We start from the raw sequence: 27,358 nt of genomic DNA, 5'->3' as shown, positions 1-27,358 counted from the left end.
GTCACTGAAAGATGGGCAAAAGAGCAATCCGAAAAAGTAGACAGAAAAGAAGCAGTGGTCGGAGGGAACCCTGGGAGAGCATGAGGTCCCAGAAGAAAAGGAGGAACATCTCACAAAAGAAAGAGAAGTCGGGTAGGGAAGACATATATATGGTTTGGAATTACCAGTTAGATTACTTCACTGTACTGAAAGCCATTCTAGAGCCCCGAGGAGAATATGTAACCTGCCTGGGTGTTGAGTGAATGAAGTTAAGGATGAGAATCTGAAGTTAGGAAGAAAGCAAAGAAAGGACACGGATTACTTGTATGCAGAGGGGCGGTACGTCAGAAAGTTTGGGTTTTGTTGTTTAACAAATGACTGTAACTATTCTAAAACCACAGAACAAGAGAATGTTTATGAAGTAACAGGAAAAAATACATATTTTTAATCAGTTCTCATATCGAGGTGACAAGATTGATCCGGCTCTTGTTATGTTCATATTTTTCCATTCTTAAGGATAATGTAATTTACATAAACATCAATTTCCTTTAGTGTTACTTTTGAATGAGTTCAGCCCGTATGCTTTACTCATATTTGCTTTTTGTTATGAATGACATAACCCTTGGAAATTAAATTTAGAAAAATACGTATCATGAGCTATATTTATGTACAATTATGTAATGTTTTCCTGGTACAAGAGAGCTGGTTTTACAGTAATGATTCGGAATTGAGGTCCCTTTTTTTTTTTTTTTTTTTGAGAGAGAGAGAATGAGTCAGAGAGCACATGAGAGGGGGGAGGGTCTGAGGGAGAAGCTGACCCCCTGCCGAGCAGGGAGCCCGATGTGGGACTCGATCCAGGGACTCCAGGATCGTGACCTGAGCCGAAGGTAGTCGCTTAACCAACTGAGCCACCCAGGCGCCTGAGGTCCCTTTTTTGTGAGTGCATTTTTGTATTCTGCTTATTTTGTAGACAACTGTTTGTAGGCAACTGTTTTGTAGGAAGACCCTTATATATATACATATATATATATGTATATATATGTATATATATATTTCTAGGTGGATTAGAAATCTGTACTTAGAGAGCAAGTTTAATGTTGGTCCTAGCTGCCTAACTTTTCACAGCCATTTTTGTAAGATATAACATTTCAGAATGATTAATAAACCATGAAAGTACTGATAGAGGAAGACTGAAATAATTTGTTAGGCTTTGTTTTCTTATTTTTCAAAGTGAAACAGCTTCACTCATGTGCTTTGGAGTGAAGAAAAACACACTTGTTCAAAATTATGGCTCCTCGGTGTTAACGCTGATCGTGTTACAGAACACCCGAGCTTCTTATCTGTAAAGAACACATAATCAAACTCATCGGGTTGCAATAAATTTAAGTTAGGCAATGCTTGGTGGAGAGCCTGACACATAGTAAAAATAGCAGAAAAGTACCTTCAGCTATAAGTAACAGAAAACCCAATTAAGTCTAGCTGAAACAGTTGGGGAATGTATTTGCTCACATCATTTGGAAGAGGGGCTGGGGATACCGCTTCCTGTCCTGTAGTGGTACATTCCTTCATGTGCTGGCTTTGTCTTCAGGTGCCTCCTTCATAATGGCTAGTAACAGAAATCTGGTCGCACATCCTCACACCACCTCATCTGGAATAGAGAGCAGAAGCACTATGTCATAATAAGGAAGCTTCTTTTGCTAGAAGCTGTCCCTGCGCCCAGACTTCTCTGTGTTTAAATGGCCTGATTTAGACCATATGCCCATTTTCCCCCAGTGTTATTGAGACAGAATTGGCATACGTCACTTTATAAGTTTAAGGTGTATTGCATAATGGTTTGACTTACATATAGTATATGGTGAAATGATCACCACAATTAGTTTAGATAGCATGCATCATCTCATATCAGTATGACAGAAAGAGAAAGCAAAATAAAAAAGAATCTTTTCCCCTTGTGATGAGCACTCTTAGGATTTACTCTCTTAAGTTTCATCTAGATGACATAGCAGCGTTAGCTCATATCATCATGCTGTGCATTACACGCCTAGTACTTAGTTATCTTGTAACTGCTGGTTTGTGTCTTTTGACTACCTTCTTCCAATCCCCCCGCTAGCTCTGGTAACCACAAATCTGATCTCTTTTTCTAGGAGTTGTTCGTTTTTTGTTTTTTGTTTTTCTTTTTTAGATTCTATACATCAGTGAGATCATACAGTATTTGTCTGTCTCTGTCTTGACTTATTTCTCCTAGTATAATGCCCTCAAGGTCCATCCATCTTCCAAAAAGGCAAATGGCAGGATTAAGATTTTTCTCATTTTTTTATGGCTGAATAATCTATTATGCGTATGTGAGTGTGTATGTATGTGTGTGTGCATGCGTGTGTACGTGTGTGTGTGCGTGTATTTCACAACTTCTTTATCCATTCATCTATTGATGGACACTTAGGTCATTTCTACGTCTTGGCTATTATAAATAATGCTTCTGTAAACATGGGGGTGCAGATATCTTTTCAAGTTAGTGTCTTCACTTAAAAATATGTAGTCCCAAAGGGGAATTGCTGGATCCTATTGTAGTTCTATTTTTGTTTTTTTGAGGATCATCCATATTGTTTTCCATAGTCACATGCCCATTTCTGAAGCCATCTCTCTGGTTGGGGAAAGCCCTGGTTTAACACTGACTAATGTTCATAAACAAAATATTGCAAAGTTTAGGGGATTAGCCTTTGTCTAATTGGGGTCACTTTTAGAGCTGGAGGTTTGCCCTGGAATCACTGTGTGAAAGAAAGGAAGACCCTGAAAAAAACAGAATTTGATTTGGGAAGAATGGTGGGCTACTGATTAAACATCTAAGTAATAACTAGAATTCACTTCATCTTGGGTTGCAAATCTTTCCCACCAAAAAGTGAAGCCAGAGAACAGGGCCCATCTGACCTGATGTTAGTCTGCGTACTAGATCAAAATATTTCAGTGGTAATGAGATTCCTAGCCCAATACCTATCTTAGTGTCTTTTCCCTACCCTCAACCACATGTTTTAACGCTTGAATCTTAAATGAGGTACAAGAATGAAATGAGGAATTTGTGCAAACGCTTTAAAACATGCAATGTTAAATAAGGTGTTTATCTAAAAAGGCAAACTGATACCGTGGATAGGCCTTTGATGCATTATTCTTCTAATGCCAAGTTATTTTAGGAATTCAGAGTTGAGAATGAGGGGTGAAATTGACAAATTATCAAAGACAGGCCTGGAAATTGTGCCCCGCCAAGTTACACATCCACCCACTAATCTAACATACAGAGTACCAGTAGAAAATAGCATCTCCTAAGACATGATGCTGTGTTTTGGCAAAGACAGGAAAGGCGAGCATGAACGTGAGCGTGTGCATGTGCATGAGGGTGTGCGTGTGCATGGGAATATAGAAAGGAGAAAAATAAGTTTTCTACCCCAAAGAGTTGACAGCCTAGTAGAAAATATTTATATCTAATGGTTAACCTCCATATGATATGATAAGTGGTATACAAAAAGGCAGGATGTGTACACGGGGGCCAGGAAAGGGGTGGTTGGTGTGGAGCATTCTGTCATTCACACCTTTTTTGGTGATCAAATCTTGTGGCAGCAAAAAGCAAACTGGAAGAAACAGTTAATTTTCACCATGTGTAAAATGCAAAATTTTAAATAAAGAGCAGTGAATGAGTTTACAAAAAAACAAAACAAAACAAAACAAAAAGCGAAACTGTGGTACCAATGTATTCAATAGGATGTATTTAAGAATGATTGTGGCATTCTTCTTGTTGCTTTAAAAAAAAATTCTATCGTATGTCAAAATAGGACTTTGGTCATAGCAAAAATAACCCTGACAATTATTTTTAAAGAGATCGTGCCCTTGCTGGCAAAATAATAATGCATATTAACAGTCAGGCTAGATAAGATCCAGCAGGGTTAAATGCTGATTAATTAGTTCATCTGATTGTCAGAGGAGACATCCTTCCATGTATGAACTGCCATCAGCTTCTCAATCTTTCATCACAGGTCCTTGAAGTGACCAAACTGCACTTAACACTGGTTTCCAAACCACTATTTTGTGTTGTAAATACATGCTTTGCCCATGATCTAATCTCCTTTTCTCTGCTAACATAGCATTTTATGAAGCATTTTTACAACCTCCCACAAAATATCTTTTATTAACCTAATGCAATCCTGCTAGTTCAGTGAAATGTTGAGGCATGGGGACTCCCTGAGAGGACCATCCCTGTGATCTCTAGAGACCTAATGTACAGCCCATGTTGGACTACCGCTGTATGTGATTGTCCATACCTGAGTAACCCCACATCATCACCTATCAGGTGTGAAGTTTGCTAACTGCCCTAATAACATTTTAGTACTGTGATTTAACAAGCACGTATTTGAAAGTAAAAACAACCAGATATGTGTATATCTATATATCTATATCTATAGCTCTATCTCTCTCTATCTCTCTCTATATGTTAGTTAACTTTCTCTGGAGAACACTAATTATATATAATATTACATGTATTAGATATACACACACACCATATCTATGTATGTAATTATTAATGGCATTACAAAATAATTGCTTTATCTTAAGCCTAATCTTAGTTTAAGGTGCTCTAGACAGTGCTCTAGGGACCCAGATATAACCTACACACTGTCTCTACCTCTAGATATTTTCGATAGGCAGACTTTGGGGTGCCTATATAATTTATTACAGGTTGATTAAGGATGGACTCAAATATTTCTGAATTTTTCTGAAATTTTTAAAGATGTATGGAAAGACCACATACATCTTAAATGTATGAGTTTAGAGTAGGTAATTATAAGAGTGCAACACTCATTCTACACTTTGTAAGTTTGGAACTTTTTTTAATTACCCTACTTGAGTTTTGGAATACCAAGAATTACATCTTCATGAGTAGAAAGACAAAAACATTTTAAACTGTCCTTTTATTCATTATAAGATATATTCCCTGAAGTACATTTTTAACCAAAAGAAAATTCCTACAAGTGTTTATTTATATGTATGAGTACAGGTACATGTATCTATGCATCTGTATGTGGATATATAATTTTTAAATATATTTTTATGTAATTTTGAACCAACAATAATGTGAGGGTTTTTTTGTTTTTTTTGTTTTGTTTTTTTTTTATAGAAACTGACATGAAGCCATATGTTTTAGTTGCTGGATTTAAGAATTTGTAATTATCTACAATACTGACCTCTTCATAGTTCAATTATAAAATATCATTTCACCATAATTCTTAGAGGTCAGTGTATTAGTCTCTAGAGAAACACAACCAAAAGGGTATATAGTGACATCTGGAAAGAAATGTATTATGGGGATTGGCTCACATGATTCTGGAGACTGAGAAATCCTACAATATGCCATCTGCAACCTGAGGCCTGGAAGAGCCAGTGATGTAGTTTCCATCAAAACCTAAAAGTCTGAAAACAAAGGGAGCCAAAGGTGTAAGTTCTTGTCTGAATCCAAAGGCTGCAGAGCTAGGAGTGCCAATGTCTGAGAGCAGGAGATGAATGTCTCAGGCAGGGAGAGCAAATTCATTCTTCCTCTGCATTTGTGTTCTTCAGGCCCTCAAGGAATTAGTTGATGCTCACCCATTGGAGATGGGGATCTTTTTTACTTAGTCTATGGATTCTAATGCTAATCTCTCTCAGAAACACTCTCACAGACATACCCAGAAATAATGTTTTACCAGCTATCTGGGGGACCCTTAGTCCAGTCAAGGTGACACATGCAATTTACCATCACGATGGTCACCTTATTCAATGTCTTTCTTCCTTCCTCTGCATCCCTATTTGATTACCACAGAATCTTTTCTTCAGTATCTCCTGTTACTTTAGTTCATATACTCTCAAGCCCTCCCATTTCCTTTTTATAAAGCCATTGGAATGTTTTTCTTTTCTTTTTTAGCCATATAATCATTGTTTCTCTAGAAATGCAATTGGTTGGGACGCCTGGGTGGCTCAGTCGGTTAAGCATCTGCCTTTGGCTCAGGTCATGATCCCAGGGTCCTGAGATCGAGTTCCGCATCGGGCTCCCTGCTCCGCGGGGAGCCTGCTTCTCGCTCTGCCTCTGTCTCTCTCTCTGTCTCTCATGAATAAATAAATAAAATCTTAAAAAAAAAAATGCAATTGGTAGTGGATAGAGGTATACTCATCATACAAAGCAGGTATGTCAATTAAGACAACACTAGCTGCTATTAAAAAAAAAAGTCCTAAGTTCTATAATGGAACACATGCAATGTATGTTTATTTCTCACTCAAATGAAATTTGAATATGTGTTCGTGGTCTACACGGGGAACCAAAATTCTCTCTGAGTTCCTTTGTATCCAGGTGGAAGATAAAGAAGGTAAAGAATGGAACATCACATGAGAAAGGATTTGTGTGGGCCAATTCTAGAAGAAACATGTGCCATTTTCAGTCATTTTCACCCATTTTCGCTTTGGCCAGAGCTCAATGTCAGGGCTGTGTCTAACCACAAATAAGACTGAGGAATTCATTTTAGCTGTGTGCCAGGAAGAAAGGAGAGCAGTGCTTATGGGATTTGACACCTGCCTGGCTCTCTGACTCCCTTCACCTCCATGTCTTCTTGTTCTGTGTTCTAGCTATATTGACCTTTTTTTCTTTTTCCTTCAATCTCTAGAAGGCCGTCCAGAGTCCTAACACAGGTTGTTCCTTCTACAAGTAGTGTTTTTAACTTCACCAGTTCACTTCTGTTTTTCATTTAGAACTTCTTATTTTTCAGGGATGCCTGCTTTACACTCTTATGATGCCTCATTATTATTCATAAAACACAGTTTGTAACATTTGTAATATTATTTGACAAATGTTTATCTCCCCAACTAGTCTGTAAGCCCCCTAATGGTAATGACGTTGCCTGTCTGCCTTTCATTTTACCACGGTTCCTATCAAAGGTCCTAGAATATGAAAGTATTTGTTTAATTAATGAATACAATAACACTCCACCATCTTACTCCAAAGGATGGTACTCCCATGCTATGAGGCCTTGACCACAGAAACAAAACTATAGATTCTTCAAAGCCACTCTTTGTGACTTTTAAAGGTTAAAAATAGGCTGTGAATATGTAGCTTAAACTATGTCGTTGGCTATCAAGATGTCTAAAATAATTGAGAGGATGGCTGAGAATATCTAACTGTGGAAACAGATGTGGTATTTTGGCATTCTCTTTGTAAAATCTTCATCAGACTCTCTTATTTGGCTGCCACATATGAGTGTCGGTGCGTAGGATAGAGAACCATTAGCGTGCTTTTTACATTTACTTTCTTAGGTAGAAGAAGCACTGCTTCCATCTTTCTTCAACATTTATGACTGTGTTGCCTTGGGCTTCTTCATTGGCTCCTCTTTTGCAGTGCCATATTGATGCCTAACTGCCCCCCAGGTACAGGCCCCCTTGTGTTCTTACTCTTCAGCTGGCCCTTGGGTGATGTCAATGACATCTCACAGCATAACCTATCATCAATAAATAAAATGCCCCAATCCATAATTCCAGCCCTGTCTTCTCTTTTCAGTCCCAAGTCTGCATTTTCTCTGCTAATCTTTGCTCGTAGAGGTTCTGAGTTCACCTGAGACTTAATCTGCCCCAAATTAAACTCACCCTTCTCCTCCAGTAGTCTCGGCATTCATTCATGGTACCACCATCCATCAGTGGTCGAAGCCAAAAAAGAAAAAAAAATAGAATCATTTTTCATCTCCTCCCAACATTTGCCATGGTGGAGAGAAGGAAGTGGCCGGTTCTGAGCCCATGGTGCCTGCTTCGGTCAATGGTGCCAGCTCAAACCCAGCTATTGTGCAGTCTGGATGGGAAAAGGAAGCCAGTGCCAATGTTATTCAGCAGGATGGAAAATCTTTGTGGCTTGGATGCCTCCCAGGTTCCTGCAGAGAAAGTTCATTCTGGGCTGGGGATCCCTGTAGCAGCTGGGATGAGATGGGTGCCCAGGAGGAGAATATCCATGAGAGAATAGTCTCCAGAAAACAGAAAAACAAGGGGCTCACAGAAGATCTGGACAGGGCTGGCATGGGAGAGTTTCCCCATAGATATTTGGTTAGTGCTTGCACTCCTGTCTTTGGACCAGGTGGTACCAGGCCCTGCACGGCTGTTTGCTTTCCTGCTGGCTGCCAGAGTCTATAGAAGAGCTGCTGTGTTTGCCGGTTGTGTGCCTGGGTCTTGGTACCATATGCACAAGCCATGTGTTGCTCCAGTTCCCAAGAACTCAGCCATTCCAGAGATGACTGCTAGTACATGAAAAAAAAATTAAAAATGAACAAAATCCTCCAAAGTCCTACATTCTGGTGCAGAAAGTTTGTTGGGGACAGGGACCAAGGGGGGATTTCAACCTCAAGCTCAAAAACCAATCCCCCAAGTTGTGTGAGAAGGCTCAGTCTGCCATTTAGAACAAAGATATCCTTTCCAACCCAGACCAGGACTGCTGCCTGATGTAGATCAAAACCTCCAGCTTCATCTTCCTCCCTCATTGGCAGGGGCATATTTGGTGCCCATGGACGTGGATGTGTTGGGTGTTGGTCTCTGACTGGTGGTGCCCTCAGAATCTTTCTCCCTTCTTGTGCCTTCTTGGTACATTCCTACAACTTCTTAGTTAGATGATTGGACATATTTTGATGATTCTTACAACACTTTAAAACAGAGTTTTCAGAAATAATATTGATGAACTTAATAGCATATCAGTGTGTCTTGATGACATTGATCTGTAGTCAATTAATTTAAAAAAATGTATCCATGGGGACAGCCCTAAATTAGGCCAGGCCATTAGTAACCAGAATGCAGTTGGGAAGTCAGCAGCTGCATTACATATCAGGTTAGTATGGAATAAGCCCTTCAGGTTTCTGGGGCTCCCTTGTTAAGGATGGAGAGGAGGAGTCAGAATGTAGGGTTGAATTAAGAAGAAAAACATTTAAATGTAAGTTTTGCATCTGAAAGGAGAAACCTGATTCTGTTCTTTGAGTCAAAGCTCTATTATTATGCTTTTAAAACAAAGGTATTCAACACCTTTTTTTTTTTTTAAGATTTTATTTCTTTAGAGAGAGAGAGCCAACATGAGTGAGGAGAGGGACAGAGGGAGAGAGAGAATCCCAAGCAGGCTCCACACCCAGCACAGAGCCCAACTCAGGGCTCAGTCTCACGACTCAGATCATGGCCTGAGCTGAAATCAAGAGTAAGACGATTAACTGACAGATACACCCAGGCACTGCCCCCTTCCTCCCCTTTTTTTTGAGTATAGTTGACACACAATGTTACATTAGTTTTAGGTATACAACTTAGTGATATGACAAATTTATACATTATGCTGTGTTCAGCAGAAGCATAGCAACCAATGGTCCCATTACATCTCCATTACGTGTCATTGACTATATTCCTTATGCTACACCTTTTATTCCAGTGACTTATTCATCCCATATCTGGAGGCTGTGTCTCCCTCCCCTGCACACATTTTGCCCAACCCCCCCCAACACCTCCCCTCTGGCAACCATCCATTTGTTCTCTGTATTTATGGTTCTGATTCTGCTTTTTGTTTGTTTATTCATGTGTTTTGTTTAGATTCTATGAATGGAATCATATGGTATTTGTCGTTCCCTATCTAACTTATTTCACTTAACATAATATCCTCTAAGTCCACCCATGTCATCTCAGATGGCATGATCTAATCCTTTTTTATGGCTGAGTAATATTCAACACCTTTTAAAGTCTGACTTCAGTCTACATGTAGAGCCTTATCTGCCAATCCTCACTACCACCCCCTCGGCCACCTCAGCATACAGGTTCCCTGATTTCCTCGCAAAGATCAATGTCTTGCATGTGGTAGGTGCTTAGTAATTTTAGATTGAATGAAAAAAATCACAGTCAACTGGTTCCTCTACATTTCTTCTTCTCTGTATCTCTACTTATGCTATTTCTCATTTGTAATGCCTTTCCCTTCTTTTTTCCCCTTTTGAAATTTTGTTTATTCTAACAACCTATCTTAAGTGTCACTTCTTATGTGAAGTCTTCCTGGCTTTTCCAGCCTCACCTGGATACATAATCCATTCTTCTGGGCTTTCATAGAGCTGTTCGTAGTTTGCACCTCTATTTGTCTATCATATAATTTATTTTTTTTTACGATTTATTTATTTATTTTTAGAGAGAAAGTGAGAGAGTGTGTACAAGTGGGGGAGGAGAGGGAGAGAATCTTCAGACTCCCCTGGATCCCAGGACCCCAAGATCATGACCTCAGCTGAAATCAAAAGCCTGCCGTTAACTGACTGAGCCACCGAGGCACCCCTTTATAATTTACTTTCTGACTAGCATTTTACACATACACACACACACGATTATTGGCATACCGACATGCTGGAGGTAATGCATTAACCTTGTTTTTTGTTTTGTTTTATTTCATTTTTGTCTCAGCAACTTAAAAATCACCTGAATTCTAGAAGCTGTTTTGTAAACAATGGATATAAAAAGTGAGTTCCTCTTATAGAAATAATTAGCTATGAAGAGAATTTTATACCCACTTTTTTCTAGTCATTAGTGGTTCAAGATACTTTAAAATAACTTCAATAATGAATCCTCTGCATTTTGGTGTTTTCACCTCTGATCTATCCATTCTAGTAAATGAGGAGAGGATATGTTATGCATAAAAGACCATAGTATTCTGGTAAATGTTTAACAACTGGCTCTTTCCCCCCAAATTTAAAAGTGCCATTTTGTAATGTTTTCTGATTTCTATAGTGTGAACACTCCCACCATGGCGGATTTCTAATTACCGATGTGATTTTACTGACGCTGGGGCTGAGAAGAGATGTTCGGTGACACATCATCACATGGTATCTCCACACAGAGATATGATAGATGTAATTAAGCTGAAGGACATGCATAAAAGTACTATGTAATTTCTAATGATGAATACATTTAACACCTGGCTTGCGGATTCCTGAAAATTTAGCATCATGCAATCACTGATATGAGTTGGCTCCAGCACACTACCGAGTATCACCCTTAAGAATGTAACAAGACTATTAATTGACTTATAAATAAGTCTTTTAAATCAATTGAGTATAGATCAATGTTATCAAGAAACGTACTATATGATATTTTATTTCATTGTATTATTCTTAAATCTCTATTTTAAAATGTTATGAGAATCATCAAAATCTCTCAAGATAATCATCCAAACATATTAACAATCTAGTTATCAAGTTGTATATACAAAGAAGGCACATCTAAACACTAGTAGTGTTTAATATGTGGAATTATGGTGATCAAGAATAGTACTGTTCTTTAAGAGAAATATTAAACTTTCAGAAAGATTTGGGTAAATTAATTTCATACCCCCAATGGCCACTAATCCACAGACCAAAATGATGGTACTTTATATATTAAATATTTTATGCGGTTGTTCACAGCCTCTGGCAAGAGCACTTCTGCAAACTGTAGGTGGAAATCTACTCACTAAGCCACAAAACTGCCTACATTCAGGATACCTGCCAGGCATTCCCTAAACTACCACCTATTCTCATAACATCGAAGACATCCAAAATAGTTGTTTACTTAACCTAGTCTTTCGATGAACAGCATGGGTGTGAACTACACGGGTCCACTTATACATGGGATTTTTTTGGATAAATACTGTATGGTACTATAAATGTATTTTCCTTATGATTTTCTTAATAATATTTTCTTTCCTCTAGTTTACTGTATTGGAAGAATACAGGCTATAATACACATAACATACAAAATACGTGGTAATTGACTGCTTATATTATTGGTAAGGCTTCCAGGCAACAGTAGGCTATTAGCAGTTGGGTTTTGGGAGAGCTAAAAGTTAAACATGGATTTTTGACTGCATGGTGGGAGATCAGTGCCCCCAACCCCCTCATTGTTCAAAGGTCAACTGTATATTAAATCTTCCTTTAATGCCACTCAATAAAATGGTTTCCTAATTTCATATACATACATAAAACTTTGTTTCTGGACATACCTCTGGCTATAACCTGGTTCAACAGCCATTCTCCAGATGTAGTTGATCTTTGCTGTTTTACAGGATATTGATTTATGTCAGACTTTTAACTTGATCAGGTGTGATTAGTGGTTGCTAAAGCCTTTATACAAAGCAAATGTACTATCAGTGATACATTTTTTAAAACCATTTCTTTTCTTTGGCATTGTAGCACTGAAAGTTTTCATTGGATTATTTTAAATTTATGATGATTGTGGGTAAACCAAGTAGTTGATCAATGTCTTCAACTCCTTGAGGTCATGTACCAATGTAGCGTCATGCTCCAGAACAGTCTATAGAATCACGATAGTATTAATTTTTTTAAGATTTTATTTATTTATTTGACAGAGACAGAGATACCGAGAGCAGGAACACAAGCAGCGGGAGTGGGAGAGGGAGAAGCAGGCTTCCCACCGAGCAGGGAGCCCGATGCAGGGCTCGATCCCAGGACCCTGAGATCATGACCTGAGCTGAAGGCAGACGTTTAACGACTGAGCCACCCAGGCGCCCACGATAGTATTAATTTTGCAGTATATTCATGTATTCAATCTATATCCATGCAGATTTCAGATTTTTTATACGTAGAATATAACAATATGTGTAGAATCTTAGTTAGACATTTCCATAGGACATATTAGGTGGATGGATGGTAAGAGGAAACCACCTGTTTTATGACAAGCTAACATGGGGTGAAATGCTACAAGGACACATGGGAGCAGAATGCCTGGCTGTGCAGCAGGCTGTGTAATAATGAGGAGAAACAGCAACATGCAGAAGAGCAAGTAATCAGCAATCAGAAGCATCATGATTAAAAAAAGAGTACATAGACTGAGGTGATGAGGCTAAGCTATAAACACCATCACTTTTTACAAATGTGGCTGCAGTTATAACCCAAAAAGAGCTCTTCCAAACAATTTTTGGCCACATTCAATAAAAAAAAAACATAGAAGAGAGGGAAAAAGAAAAAGAAATTGACGAGGGGGCTAATGTGAGCCATAACGGTCCTATTCATCACTGTAACATAGTGGTTTAGGGGCTAGCCAGTATGGATCTGCATATGAGCTGTATCATTTACCAACTTGTGTGACCTTGGGCAAGTAACTTAACTTCCTTATGTCTCTATTTCCTCATTCGTAACATGCTTATTAAAATGGAATATGTCATAAAGATGCCATGAGGATTCAATGAAATATTGCAAAGAAAGTCCTTGGCACTCTGTCTAACATGATGAAAATGTTCCAAAAAGTCAACCCTACTGCCTAGTCCATAGTTTGGCAAGTGGCAGCGAGTAGATGTTGAGGTTGAATGAACTCATGCTAACACCAAAGACACTTTCAAAATAACCATGAAACAAGGCCTACCTTCCTTTGGAGGGAGAAGGACAAAATGTTACTCCAGCAGAGAAGTGCTTTATTCTCATTAAGGAACTCTCAAAACATTCTTGATGGAACTTCACAGAGGGCGTGGCTTTGAAAGTAAATCATAATCATAGAATTATAGATTTAGATAAGATTTTAAGGATTATTTAGTGTCCTCTCTTATGAAGGAACACCTGCTGTAATATTCATGAGCATGTAGCCTCTGGTTACGTATCCACGGAAAATGATCTCAATGTTAGCTATAGAAATGAAATAAATACATGATAGTACCTAATGACCATTTTTAAAAAATGAATACATTTAGCAGAACCATGAGCCTTAATTATACAAATTAATTATTTTGTCACACATATTTTACAATTCAATTTTTACTTTTTGTTGGTGGTTTTACATAATATTCATGCATTGTTCCATTAGTCCTTTGTCTTTCCACTTTATACTGAACATTCTGACTCACAAATAATTGAAAGACATTATTTCACAATTAAAAACAGAACAACCAGTTTTGACTCTGAAAATGGCATTTCTAGGAATATTGCTTTTTAATTGAGATATAAATAAAGTTGGAAAATATAGATAAATGTTGAGGAAACCTACTGTTATGCTAATTTCACATTGCTGTTGTTATTTATTAGCCTTGATAGAATAAAATAATAAATAGTGTAGCAGTAATTATGAAATATTCACTCACAAAATTGCTAAAATCATAGCCATGAACAAAATCCCCTCTACTCCTAATGTTCTGTTCATCTTTGAGCTCTGACTCCTGGCTCTCCCCTGAAGGACACTGCAGCCTTCTTAAGGCATGATTGTTTGCCTTCCCTCAAATCACATGCTGTTGGTCATGGGTGTGTTCTCACTTTGTCACACTCACCTGGATAAACCTCAACTCACATTAGATTCAATCTCTGACTACTCTGGTCCTTCTTACAGGCAACTAAGCCATCTTGGAGAAAAACACACATCTTTGATGACTAGTCTCCTTGTGTTTCACAGCCACTAATTTTAAATGGGCCCTTAGCACTGGGTCCCATCCCACTCACCCACTCAAAACATCAGTATGGCAATTGCCTCTTCTCTTTCCTGGGTCTCCATTTATGCCTTTCTACTCTATCATTTCCACTGCCATACTAACATGCTATCATTTTTCCTTTCAAATACGGCCAAAGAAGATTTTTTAGAAAGCCCCATTGAGTTGACAGACAACTTGAGTTTGAGTTCCTGCCGTTTTCTCTGCACCTCTTTAGGGCAAAACTCCTGGAGAGTTATTTATACTGTCTATACTTTATCTCCTTCAATTATTTTTTGAACATCTCCAGTTTAGCCGTTGCCCTCACTAATCTACCAAAATAGATCTTGTCAAGGTTACCAATAGATTTTCACACTGCTAAATCCAACAGTCAATTCACATTGCTGTTGTATTGATCTATCAGCAATATTTGACACACTTGCCAGTCTCTTTCCTAGAATACTTTCATTTGACTTCTGGAACCCCTTCCTCATCCACTTCACTTCCCAGTGAAGGCACAGATAACTTCTGTATCTCCAAATTCTAGAGTGCCCCAGAATTCCATCCTCAGACTCTCCTCTCTCTAAATCCTTCTATGGATGATCTCTTTCAGGATCATGGCCTGTTGATACCATAGATACTCTGAGGATAAAGTATATACTTTTACCGAGAACTCTTTCCTGAACTCCACACTTCCAGATCCAAACGACATCTTCTCTATTTCATGGTTAAAGTTCTCAAATGGAATGTGCCAAAAGTGGAAATTCTTCCAGTCCCCCAGAATCTTTTTCCTCAGAGGTTCCCTATTGCAGTCATTGACAACTGCAATCTTCTAGCTCTGATCAAAAATCTTGGAATCATTCTTGACTTCTTACTTTCTCCAACATGTCATAGATCACACATCAGAAAATCCCATCATCTCTCCCTTCAAATGTCCAGAATCTAATTACTTATTACCACTCTTGCACTAACACCATTGGCCTGACAGCCATCATCTCCCAACTATAAATTAATACAAGAATTTGCTAACTGTTCTCTTGCTTCCACCCTTCCTCTACTCTGATAATCTATGCTCAATATATTAGCTAGAATGATCCTTCAATAATGAGTCCTATTAATAAGTCATAGACAATAATATGTCCATAATAATAAGTCATATGTATTTACTCAAGACCTTCCAACTGTTTAGTGTCTTATTCAGAATAAAAGCCACAGGTCTTAGGATGGCTCCCAATGTTTCAAAATGGTTTGGCTCCCCTTTTTTCTCTCTGATCTCATTGTCTACCATTCTCCCTTTTGGTAGGCATGTTCTACCTCAAACTTGCTCTTTCTTCTGCCTAGAACTATCCACCTGCCTTCCTGCTTCTCTCCTTTTCAATCTACTCAAATATTTCCTCAATTCAGGCCATTTCCTTGATTACCTTATACATAAAAATGTGGACTTCCCTTTTTGCCACCCCATGATCCTTCTACCTTTTACCTTGCTTTAATGTTTTCCACAGAACTCACAACATTGGCTTATGATCAATTTATTGATTACTATGTGAGCTGTCCCACACAAAATTTAGACTGAGTGACCTAGATACTAGTTTTATTTACCGCCGAATTACTCATGTTACAGTAATGTCCAGAATCTAATAGACACTAAATAATTTTGTGAATGAGTTAATTAAACAAGTAATTATTTACTGCTTGGTACTCTATACTATTGACAATGTTCTGTAAAACTATGTGTAAAATGCTGATTTACATAGATTTATATTTACCCATTAATTTCCTTATGCTTTCAGAAACTTTTCCCTGGGGAGTAAAATGACCTTAAGCACATGTAAGGGGTCTACCATTTGTCTTTAAGAGCATTTTCTCTTTGTAAGCCTGCAACCTAGACACATTTATTTCTCCCACACAACTTGCATTAAAGAGGTATTTAAACGTCCAAGTGATTCTCAACTATTCATTAACAACATTCCATATAGTCAATTTTGAGGAAATGCTTGCTAATTCTAGGGCACTCATGATTACCTGGCCATGTTCAGTAACAGATATATGGAAATTTTCTTTTTATTAGAATTCTCATACTGTAAATATGTGATTTGCATTTTGACCAAATTGTATTGCCACTTAAAAATATATTTAAATAATCATAGTTATCATTCTCATCAGTACTCAATTTAGAAACTAGTTATATAACTGATTGACTTCATAAAACACTACTTTTATTTCCATTTTTTTCATTTTTTGCACATGCAGTCAGAATTTTAAAAGATGAGATGACAAAAGTTATCAGCCCTAAAATACTTGTTTATAGTATCTTGTTCATATTTGCACATGGATGTATGTATATATATGTATTATGTATTTGGTACCTTTTTCATACTTCTGTTGTTGTGTTGCTATATTGTATCACAAATTATGTATCTTTACCACATACTGTGAGCCCTGAAAGGAAACATGGTGCACGTTTCCTTATTAATTTCTGCATTTTCAAAACCTAGCTTGGTACCTGACATGTAGTATCTGGTCAATAAATGTCTCATTGATCTTTAATGCTGAAAGCCAGCTTCTTACAAAGTGTTAATAGGGGTATATTAATTATGCAATATCTGAACAGTATTCTGAGATTTCACATTTAGAACAATCTGAATACTAAATCCCTTCTTGGGATGCTGTAATACTGATTAGCAAAATTCAGCTCTCTAAGAAACTAAAATTTACCTCCCCAAATTATTTTAACAGTGTTTAAGATATAAAAAAACTAATTTTCTCAATGTTTCCTTTTTTTATATCTCTCCCCGTGATTTCCCAAACACCCCAATATTAGAAGCATTAATATAAACACAAAATGGCTATTGTATTCTTTGTCTAAGCCTAAGCTGAGGATAACATGAATCCTCTTTACATGAGTTTAACTTAGGAAGTGGGTACTACTCCTTTCTGAGATCCTGTAATATCACACAACAGATAAATCACATATATGAAAAATAGATTTTGGCTTAAATGTAAAAAGTATTTATGTGATTTCTGTGCAAACAGTTACAATGGTCATTTCATCACCCAAACATTTAGGCAGAATTTGAAAATACAATAGTTCTTAAAATTCTACTGCTAATAATAATCTGAAAATAAAAATGTAATTGTTTACCACTCTTAATTTGTGATTAATCTTATGGTTGCAAATAGAAAGACTCAATATTATAAAGATGCCAGTTCTTCTTGTACTAATCCATCCTTAAATTAATCTGAAATAAAAAGCAAATCAATAGGGATTTTGAGCTAGAGATATTTATTTTAGAGCTCATATGGGAAAATAAGTTTGTAAGAATAATTAGTGAAATTCTGTTAAAGAGAACAATGAAGGATGGTTAGCTCTATAAGCTATTAAAACATATGATCAAGACTCCGTGAATAAAACAGTAAGGTACTGGTACAAAGGAACAGAATGGAAATATGCCCAAATACAAATGGAAAGGTACCTGCACACATAGGAAATAGTGTGAATGCAAGTGGAAAGTTAGGAAAATTCCACTGCCTCTATATGTATCTCATCCCTTACACAGCAAAATTCCAAGAAGATCAAAGCATTAAAGGAACTAAAGTTTTAGCCAGTGAAGTGGTGACTATAATTTTAAAGACAGAGCCAAGATGGAAAACAAAAAGAGTTAAGATGGATATGCAAATCATTCAAAGCAAAAATCAACAGAAACTTGGAGGTGAAGACAAATGTTTTATTTTGGGGGATGGAGAGAATGGTTTCAAAACTGTTGGGAGTGGGGAGGAAATAATGAATTTGAAGTGTTATGCATGACATATGTCATACGCACAGCATGGAAATTGTGTTGGAGGCAAAAAAAAAAAGGTTTATATTAATTTGCACAAAGGAATCTAAGATTATATGTGGTTATGTAGGGAAAAGAACTAAGATCCAAAGAATGAGCTTTTGACTATATTCCCTGGAAAGATGTGAAAGCAAGAAGAGTAATGAGACCCTAGATGTTGAGGGAGGAGGTAGTTTAAAGCATATGTAGGTGATCAACAGCACCAAATGTTGCAAAGGGTTCACCATATGTTCAGAGGGAAACAAGGGATACAACGATAGCAAAAGTAAAGAACACAAGGAGACACTGCTTCTATTTTTCAAACCATGACTTCCAATTATCTCCAATTTATGTTTCCAGAAAAAAAAAAGTTAACTTGATATTGAAAAGGAGATTAATTAGACGGATCTCTTATTCTCATTGCAGTTGACAAGTCACCACTTCAAAAGTTTTTGTCATACCAGTGTTAAATATTAAATAAACATATTGCCCTCTGTAGTTAAAATTGAAATTTCACTGATTAGGAAATACACAAGATAGAACAATTTATTTCAGGAGGTGAAGAAATGTTACAGAGGATCTATTAAGAATCACTCCTGGCAGGAGTCTTATTCATTATGTTCCAAATAATATGGAAGAGAGAGTGTAGATGAAAATTCTCAAGTTTGAAGTGTTAAAGATTGTACAATATTATGAAAGAGTTAAGGAATATTATAAACATCACAAGGGTGATTCCAACTTGGAAGTTTTTTAGATCCCCATGCCCGTCTCCTTAGTCTTTCTCATATGACAACGTAATCTTGCCACTGTCTTCAATTTCCAAATGCATTAAAAGTCTGAGAAAATAGAACCACATTGCATAACTTAAATCTTAAAACATGTCTATGCAAGCATGGGGCTCTGCACTTAGAGAAATGTACAAGTAAATCTTATTTAGTAAAATACATAAATTTTTAAATGCTGCTATAACTTCCCTCCAGTAATCCTACTTTACATTATTATTTGTTACGGCTTTGTCTCCTTTCTAATGTGAAAGCTTCATGGAGGCAGGGACCATGTCTTATTTCTATATTTGTTTTCATCCTTCTATATGGTTAGGGACTTTGCTGCGTGCTTCATGTATTATTGTATTTGTTCCATACCCTAATACTATCAGGTGGCTGGTATCATCATCATTATTATTATTAATCATTAGTAGTACTACTAATTATCACTTTATTTCCAAGTCACCAGTGAAGACATGGACTTAGAAGTTAAGCGACTTGTCCTAGATCAAACTATTTGACTCCAAAGGCCAAAATTTTAGACACCTTGTGGTGTTTCCCAGTGTCCAAATTATACTAATGACCTTAATCTAGTTATGAGTTATACACAAAAATGGAATCTAAGATGGTAAGAGTCTCAAGGCCAAGTTATGGCAAAAATCAACTACAGATATTCAATGTGGAGCCAAGAACTTAGAGAGATATGAGGGATTATCATAAATATTTTGAAGATTGCAATATGATATATGATAGTAATTATGCTTAAATATTATTTTTGCTATTATTACTAAAAACCCCCAAAAAGAACTCGGGGCAAAGTATGGTAGATGTAAATTGGATTTTAGAAAGAGCATTCTTGAAAAACTGGCATAGTGAAATAGTTGGTGGGATCTTACTGCTGGTGATCAGGCAGAAGGCAGTGATTATCTGTCATGAATGTTGTTGAAAAAGGTTTTAGAGGTGAGCTGACTTCTTCCACAGTTTATCAATCTATAGAATTTAGTTTAATGCTCAACATATATGTTGAGCATACATATTCAAATTGACTTGAGAAAAGTGAAATATGGAGAGCAGTAATATCATCAGCTTTTTTTATTCCCTAGGATCAATTTCGATGTAAATCTCTGATTTACTTAGAGCATTGGTATTTATATATACATTTTTGGAAGCAGACCTGATTGCAGTTATAAATCTGCTAAAATGCTAAATGCATTGTTGGCATTCAACCATTTACTATTTTGGTATAATTATTATTCATATAATTAGTATTATTCTGCCTATAAATATAAATGAGTGATAATTAGAATAATTAGAATGAGTAATATTACAAATCTTCTTCCTCTCAACTTTGTATTATATTTTATGTGTGCTTTATCATTATAGATAATACTTATATAAAAGTTATATGATCTTGGGGTGCCTGGGTGGCTCAGTCGTTAAGCGCCTGCCTTCGGCTCAGGTCATGATCCCAGGGTCCTGGGATCGAGCCCCGCATCAGGCTCCCTGCTCAGCGGGAAGCTTGCTTCTCTCTCCCACTTCCCCTGCTTGTGTTCCCTCTCTCACTGTGTCTCTCTCTGTCAAATAAATAAAATCTTTAAAAAATAAAAAAAGAAAACAGAAAATGCAGAAACATTCAAAGAACCTAAAAATCCCTTGGGATAGTATCCAGATTTAAGTGTTATTGCTATGTTGACCTACACTTCATGTTTTCCATCTTTTACTGTTAAGCTGAAAAGGCATCTCCATCGTAAACTATTTCTTGATCATTTCAGTGGGATAGATTCTCTCCTTCCTGTCCCTTATCATCAGTATCTGATGCAGCCTTACTGAAGGTATTTGTGCAAATATATCGTTCCCTTTGCCAGGTTCAAAACTCTTTAAGGCCAGGGCACATGCTTATGCATTTCTTTGTAGAAGAAAGATTTAGTACAGTATCTAATGTTAATGTGATATGTGTTGAATGAATGCAGTTAATAACACAGATCCATTTGAATTAACTGTGAATAAACAAGTTTAATTCTCTTCCCTAGAATGAAAATCTGTGTGAGTCAGCTGGTCAAGAGAAAGTAAAATTTTTCATTGAGTTAATAATGACAGTACAGATTACAAGCTTCAGTGAAGTTTGTTCCTTTGTATAAAATGAAGTGTATTGTTGGGTCTACAATTGGGTAGTCATGAGATGAGTATTTTTCCTCATATCTCTCAAATAATTGATATAAGTATAAAAAATTGTCTTTTTGTGCTATTAAAATTTCTTTTTTTTTTAGAGAGAGAGATAGAGTGTAGGGGGGTTGGAGAGGAAAGCAGAGGGAGAGAGAGAATCTTAAGCAAAAGCTCCATGCTTGGCACGGAGCCCGACCTGGGACTCAGTCTCACAACCCTGAGATTATGACCTGAGCCAAAATCAAGAGTCTGATGCTTAACCGACTGAGCCACTCAAGTGCCCCATGTGCTAATAAAATTTCTGCCACTTATTTTCATTTGTCCCTCAAACATTGCCTCTAACCTATTGGGTATTTTTAAAGGCTTTTAGTGTAAATTATTGATTCCTTCCAATTTATTTTATAAGCTCTATTTCCACTTATATCTTTATTTCTCAATATTAATCCTCTCCCCCGCCCTTTTTTTTCTATGGGTGATTTTACATTTTAAATTTCCACTCTCTCAACAACTTGTAATATATATACTTTTTAACTTTCTCCTAAAATGGTCAGATTGTAGCCTGGTTTTTGCACAAATAATTAAAATTATTTCTTTTTAAGTTTTTTTTTTTTTTTTTTTTTAGTTGGGTGCCTAGGTGGCTCAGTTGGTTAAGTGTCTGCCTTCCGCTCAGGTCATGATCCCAGAGTCCTGGGATGGAGTCCCACCTCGGGTTCCCTGATTCACAGGGAGTCTGCTTCTCCCTCTGTCCCTCCTCCCACTCATTCTCTCAATCTCTCTCTCTCAAATAAATAAAATCTTTCAAAAAAAAAGAATTTTGTTCAATTAAAATTAAGTTCCTAAGATGGGGAATAAAGTTGTAATAAAATAAATATGCTATAGAACTTGTTTCCCCAGACTACTCATATTTAGGAACCATCAAAGACTGTGACACTGTTATTCAGAGTTATTACTGATTCTTAAAAGTCTCATTTACTTTTCCTTAGCCTCATATGACTCACTCTTCACCACACTGATTAGCTTTTCATTCCATGGTCAGAGATCTTCATCAAAAAGTATCTAGTGCTACACTCACATGCATTTTTTATTTGTATTTTTATTTTAAAGATTTATTTATTTATTTATTTGAGAGAGAGAGAGAGAGCACAAGCAAGCAGGAGGAGCAGAGGGAGAAGAAAGAGCAGACACCCCACCACCCCTGCTGAGCAGGGAGCCCGATGCAGGACTTGATCTCAGGACCCTGGGATCATGACCTGAGCTAAAGGCAAAGGTTTAACCGACTGAGCCACCCAGGTGCCCCTCACATGCATTTTATTCTGTTGATCAGCTGGTGTTATTTTGTCTTCTCTATGGTAAGGTGAATACATTTCCTGTACTTGGCCTACCCCATAGCTAAAGCAGCATTTATTCACATTTGACGGTTTTGGGATTGTGAGGTATTGTCTCTCACTCACAAATGGGACTTCACAATTTTTTTCACAAGATCCAAGGGTCATCCTGTAAATAAGATTCCTGATGTGCTACCCTGATATTATAATGTCATAATATTCCACTGTGAATATTGTGATTATGGATCCATACAATCTGCATTTGAAAATTAAATTTCAATCTATTTGCCATCAATTTCATGATGAAATTAAAACATTCGAGCTCTTTGAAGAAAGCCTAGTACATAATTTTTGTTCACATACCTAAGATGATATGGCTTCTATAGATCAGAGATTTTTTTGGTCATGGTATAGAAGTTTGTCCAGAAATAGAAAATAGGGCCGCTGCGACCAAGATGGCCGGGAGACTCGCCACCTTCCTCAAGGATGCCTGGGCCAAGGAGCTGATGCTGGTCGTGTCCTTCACCATTGGGGGCCTCGCTCTAATTCTGCCCACCCTCAGCCCCTTCACCAAATACGCCACCGTGATCAACCAGGCCATGCCCTACAACTATCCAGTGCCCCTCCAAGATGATGGGAACATTCCCGACATGCCCAGCCACCTCCAGGACCCCCAGGGCCCAAGCTTGGAGTGGCTGAGAACTTGTGAGCACCCCTGGTGACATGGAGGAGGCCCCTCCCCTGAGCCAATAAAATGCAAAAAGTGAAAAAAAAATAGAAAATAGTAGTTGGTTAAGAAATATGTTCAGGTGGGGGCTCCTGGGTGGCTCAGTCGGTTAAGCAGCTGACTCTTGATTTCAGCTCCGGTCATGATCTCAGGGTTGTGAGATCGAGCCCCATGTTAGGCTCCTTGCTGGGTGTGGAGACTGCTTAAGATTCTCTGTCTCCCTCTGCCCTCCCCTGTCCCCTGCGCTCATGCGAGCTCTCTCAATCTCTCTCTCTCTCTTTCTCAATTAAATAAATCTTATTAAAAAAAAAGAAATATGTACAAGTGAACAGAATTATCCCTAAGTAGAGTGTGTAATATGTGTTATATTTTGAGAAAAACAAAGTTTCTGTCCCTAAGAACAACAACAAATACATTTAACATGGCTTAGTTCAGGAATGCCCACTACAGGACTTCCTACATGTGATTAGAAAAGTTTATCGGGCGCCTGGGTGGCTCAGTTGGTTAAGCGACTGCCTTCGGCTCAGGTCATGATCCTGGAGTCCCGGGATCGAGTCCCGCATCGGGCTCCCTGCTCAGCAGGGAGTCTGCTTCTCCCTCTGACCCTCCCCCCTCTCATGTGCTTGCTTTCTCTCATTCTCTCTCTCTCAAATAAATTAAAAAAAAAAAAATCTTTAAAAAAAAATAAAAAAAAAAGAAAAGTTTATCATAATACTGGCTAATATAGGAGTCAGCTGGAGATCTCGTAAATTTAACTCCAGACCGGTGGTTCTCAAAGCATGCTTTCCTCCACCAGCGGCCACAGCACAATCTGAGTACATATTAGGACTGTAAAAAGGTGGGCCTTGCCCCAGACCTAGCAAATCAGAAACTCTGGGGGTGGAGCCTGGGAATCTGAGACTTCACAAGACCTCCAGGTGATTTTTATGTCCAGTAAAGGTTCTATACCTGTTAAATTATGATCTTCAGGTGGGTCCTATGCACTGCTAAAATTGAGAAAAAAGTATGATTACTGAAAAATATATCATCTTCAGATAATACTTATTAACACACATAGAAATATGTGGACTCTACATACCCATTCACGCATTTAAATGGGTTTATTTTCAGATTAATTGTCTCCTAGCAGAAAGCAGGTCATTGGGGGGAAGGATATATATATAAGGAAATCAAGAGATTGGAAAGATCTGGAACATGGGGAGCGCCCAGGTAGAGCAGTTTTGGAAGACTTGATGCGGCAGGGGAGAAAAGATTCAAGTCTGAGAGGTACGGAGGACGTGTGGGTGTCTAAATATGAAGCCTGGCTTTGTCTTGTGCCTATTTGTGTGTTCGATTTTGGAGTGAGATGTGGTGATGCCTAAGGTATAGCAAGATTTAAAAGACTGTGATATTCTAGGTAGATATTGTCAGCTTCAGAGTCAAGGGCAAAAAATCCCAGTAAATTCAGCATTAGTAAAGGTAGTTAACTTGATTGCAACATCCTATTATTATCTCAGACTGCATCCATATTATAAATCCTGTTTTTGAGACATGGTCTCATTTCCCTCCTAATTAGTATCTCCTTCCAAAATAATCTTGATTCCTGCAAATCTAGACCCTAAAAGGTCTCAGTTATTTTCAGCATAAGTCTGGTCTCTGAACATATTAAGTCAAGTAGTGCTCCTAGAAATGGTGCTAGTCATCTGTTAGCACATTAGCAGGTAAACCTATTTTGAATTAGAATATGTTCTGAAAATGTTCTCTCTCCAGAGTAATTATGTTCTTGCCTTGAGCCCTGGGTGCCCCAATGCTGTTTATACATTAATTTAGTGAGTCTCTTATATGTTTAAGAAGAAAGTATATTAATGCAAATGAGAAAGTTCCAACCTCTGGGATTTGAATCAGGAATTTAAAACAAGCTAAAAGAGCATCAAAAATGGAAGCAGAATTGCCAATAAAACTTTTAATGATTTTAAGGAGTATTAAAATGATACTTATGAATCTATAAGCAAAGCTGTTTATGTGTTTTGCTTTAAAATTTAATAAACCACTAAGGCGTTCATTGGAAAAATATTTTATTCCATTATTTGTAGAAATGCTGTGGAAGGGAAAAAAATACCTAATACTTAAAATTTGTGGCCCCTTCAGATATGGAAGTAATTGAGGCCTACTGTTGGAAATATCTGAGGAGAAAGAAAGCAGATGCATGGTTACTGAAATAGGAATCCTATGGCACTCTAATTTTTACAATTTTCCATGAAGGACACTTCTTATATATGTTTAAGATAGATGCTTCAGAGTAATAGTGGAAATTTCTCTTTTGTATGCTGTATCTCCCTTCAATGGGAAGGGCTGCCGGTAAAACTAGGCAAGAGAACGCATGACTTAAGTTACACCGTCTCATAAAACTTAGGTGGGTTTTACACAAAGGCCGTGGTTTTCATATGCACGCTGCCTTCAGCATAGATAGCCCTGTGCCCAAGCCGACCTGCCCTGCCTGGCATCTCAGGCAGACCTGTGCAGTCCTCAGGCCAAACAGAACTAGTCTTGTTTGCAAAATCACCTTTCAGACGTCTCACTATGAGAATTTGTTCAAACTTCCCTGTTCCCTGCTCGTTATGACATAGAAAGAGTATTCTTATTCATAGATGAGTCAGGGGGACAAATATGTGCTTAACACTTTCTTGCACGAAAATAAGAGGTCATCATTGTTGTACCAGATAAGGGCTTGTCCAAGCTTTATGCTGAGCTCTCTAGAGTAATAGCTGCAAACACAAATGTCAGAATTGGACCCTCTTGTAAATAAGCAAGCTCACTGGATGCATCTCCTGAGCAACCATCCTTCATGTGCTAGGAGTCTCAATTCGAAATCTCTTGTTTGCAGCCTGTTCTGGGATACAGTACTTAATCTCTTATTTATTGATCTTTAAATTGACAATAATAAGACTAACAGTGTTGTGCAGGTTAAATTAGAATTATATATATATTTATTTTTTTTAAAAAGAGCCTGGAAGAGTCCCTAGTAGGTAGGATAATTACTTGATAAAAATAGTTATTATTATTATTACATATGTGATTTATATTCATAGTGTTATAGAATGATATAACCTCTCTCTGATAAGCTAACCTGGACTTTCTTGGTGCAACAGGGTTAATGGCGAAATTAGTTTTCAGGTCAGAAAGACAATAAAATATGAAAAGATACTTTCCTTGAGATAAGTAACATTTTGGAAACCTAAAAAAAGAGGGGGGGATGGGAATGTCCAATTTATTTTTTTATTTTAAAGGAAGTAGTAAAGAGAGCTACTACCAATGGTTTAGGAACATAAAAGAGCAAGGAGTATTCTCAGGAAATCTGGCCAGAGTTTATGCGGTATTCCATTCTTTTTGCCAGGCCTTAATTATTATTTTTTAAGCAAATAAGCAAAGGAGAGCTCCAAGAGAACTCCAAGACAGACAGTGATAAGAGATTTAAAAAATATTTTTTCGAGATTATTCCTATTTTCTAAAAAGCATCATGACTTTTAACTTGAGACTGATGCTTAAGATGGGACCTGCTTGGATCACCCTTTTTAAAACATCACACCATCCCCACCCCATCCTTCCCCCCCTACCTGCTTTCATTGCCTTACACAAAGAAAAAATATGTAAGTATTTCTCCATTACTTTGGCCTTTCCTTAATCTGAATGAAGAATTTATTGTTTTGTAAAACTCACTTTTTTTTTGTGATGTGCCTTCTTCAGTTCATGTCCTAAATGATACTGTTCAGTGTTGTTTCAGGTTAAATGAGATTATCACCCATCACTTATATCTGGGACAATTTTTCTTCCACTTACATGCCTGGCATCTGTCCTTTTTTGCTGCAAACTCTTCGTTCTTGCATCTAAACCAGTAATTACCTATGTGTTGTTGCTCTCCCACTCACTACCAAGGAGACTCACTGTGATGACAGTCTATCAAGAGACTTGTAGAAAGGCTACCTGGCTTCAATATACTTTTCCTTCCTATATAGTATTTTTTTCCTCAAAGAACTTTATGAGAAGTGTTAGACCTCCAAAGACACATCATCTTGGTTGTATCAACCAACTATTAAGGTTTCCACTGTCCCAGTGAGACTCCTCTGTCTATAATTCCTGCAGTCTTCACTAGAAGACTTTTCATGAGCAGACGACAT

At 37.5% G+C, this 27,358-nt stretch overlaps 2 protein-coding genes across 2 annotated transcripts in view; both read left to right on the top strand.

Annotated features, from left to right (window-relative positions):
• The window catches only part of CNTNAP2 (contactin associated protein 2), a 1,911,935-nt gene that overhangs the window by 396,369 nt on the left and 1,488,208 nt on the right, over window positions 1-27,358 (top strand). The gene's annotated exons all lie outside the window — the stretch shown is intronic.
• On the top strand, window positions 22,459-23,561 carry LOC123835208 (NADH dehydrogenase [ubiquinone] 1 alpha subcomplex subunit 3-like). Its single transcript, XM_054505158.1, has one exon. The coding sequence runs from the start codon at window positions 22,933-22,935 to the stop codon at window positions 23,197-23,199; it is 267 nt and encodes an 88-aa protein (XP_054361133.1). The 5' UTR covers window positions 22,459-22,932; the 3' UTR covers window positions 23,200-23,561.

This window comes from Mirounga angustirostris, unplaced genomic scaffold, assembly GCF_029215605.1.
Source record: "Mirounga angustirostris isolate CCGP_5_RB_7025 unplaced genomic scaffold, mMirAng1.0.hap1 SCAF_12, whole genome shotgun sequence".
Taxonomy (NCBI): domain Eukaryota; kingdom Metazoa; phylum Chordata; class Mammalia; order Carnivora; family Phocidae; genus Mirounga; species Mirounga angustirostris.
This window is presented reverse-complemented; position numbering and strand designations above follow the sequence as displayed.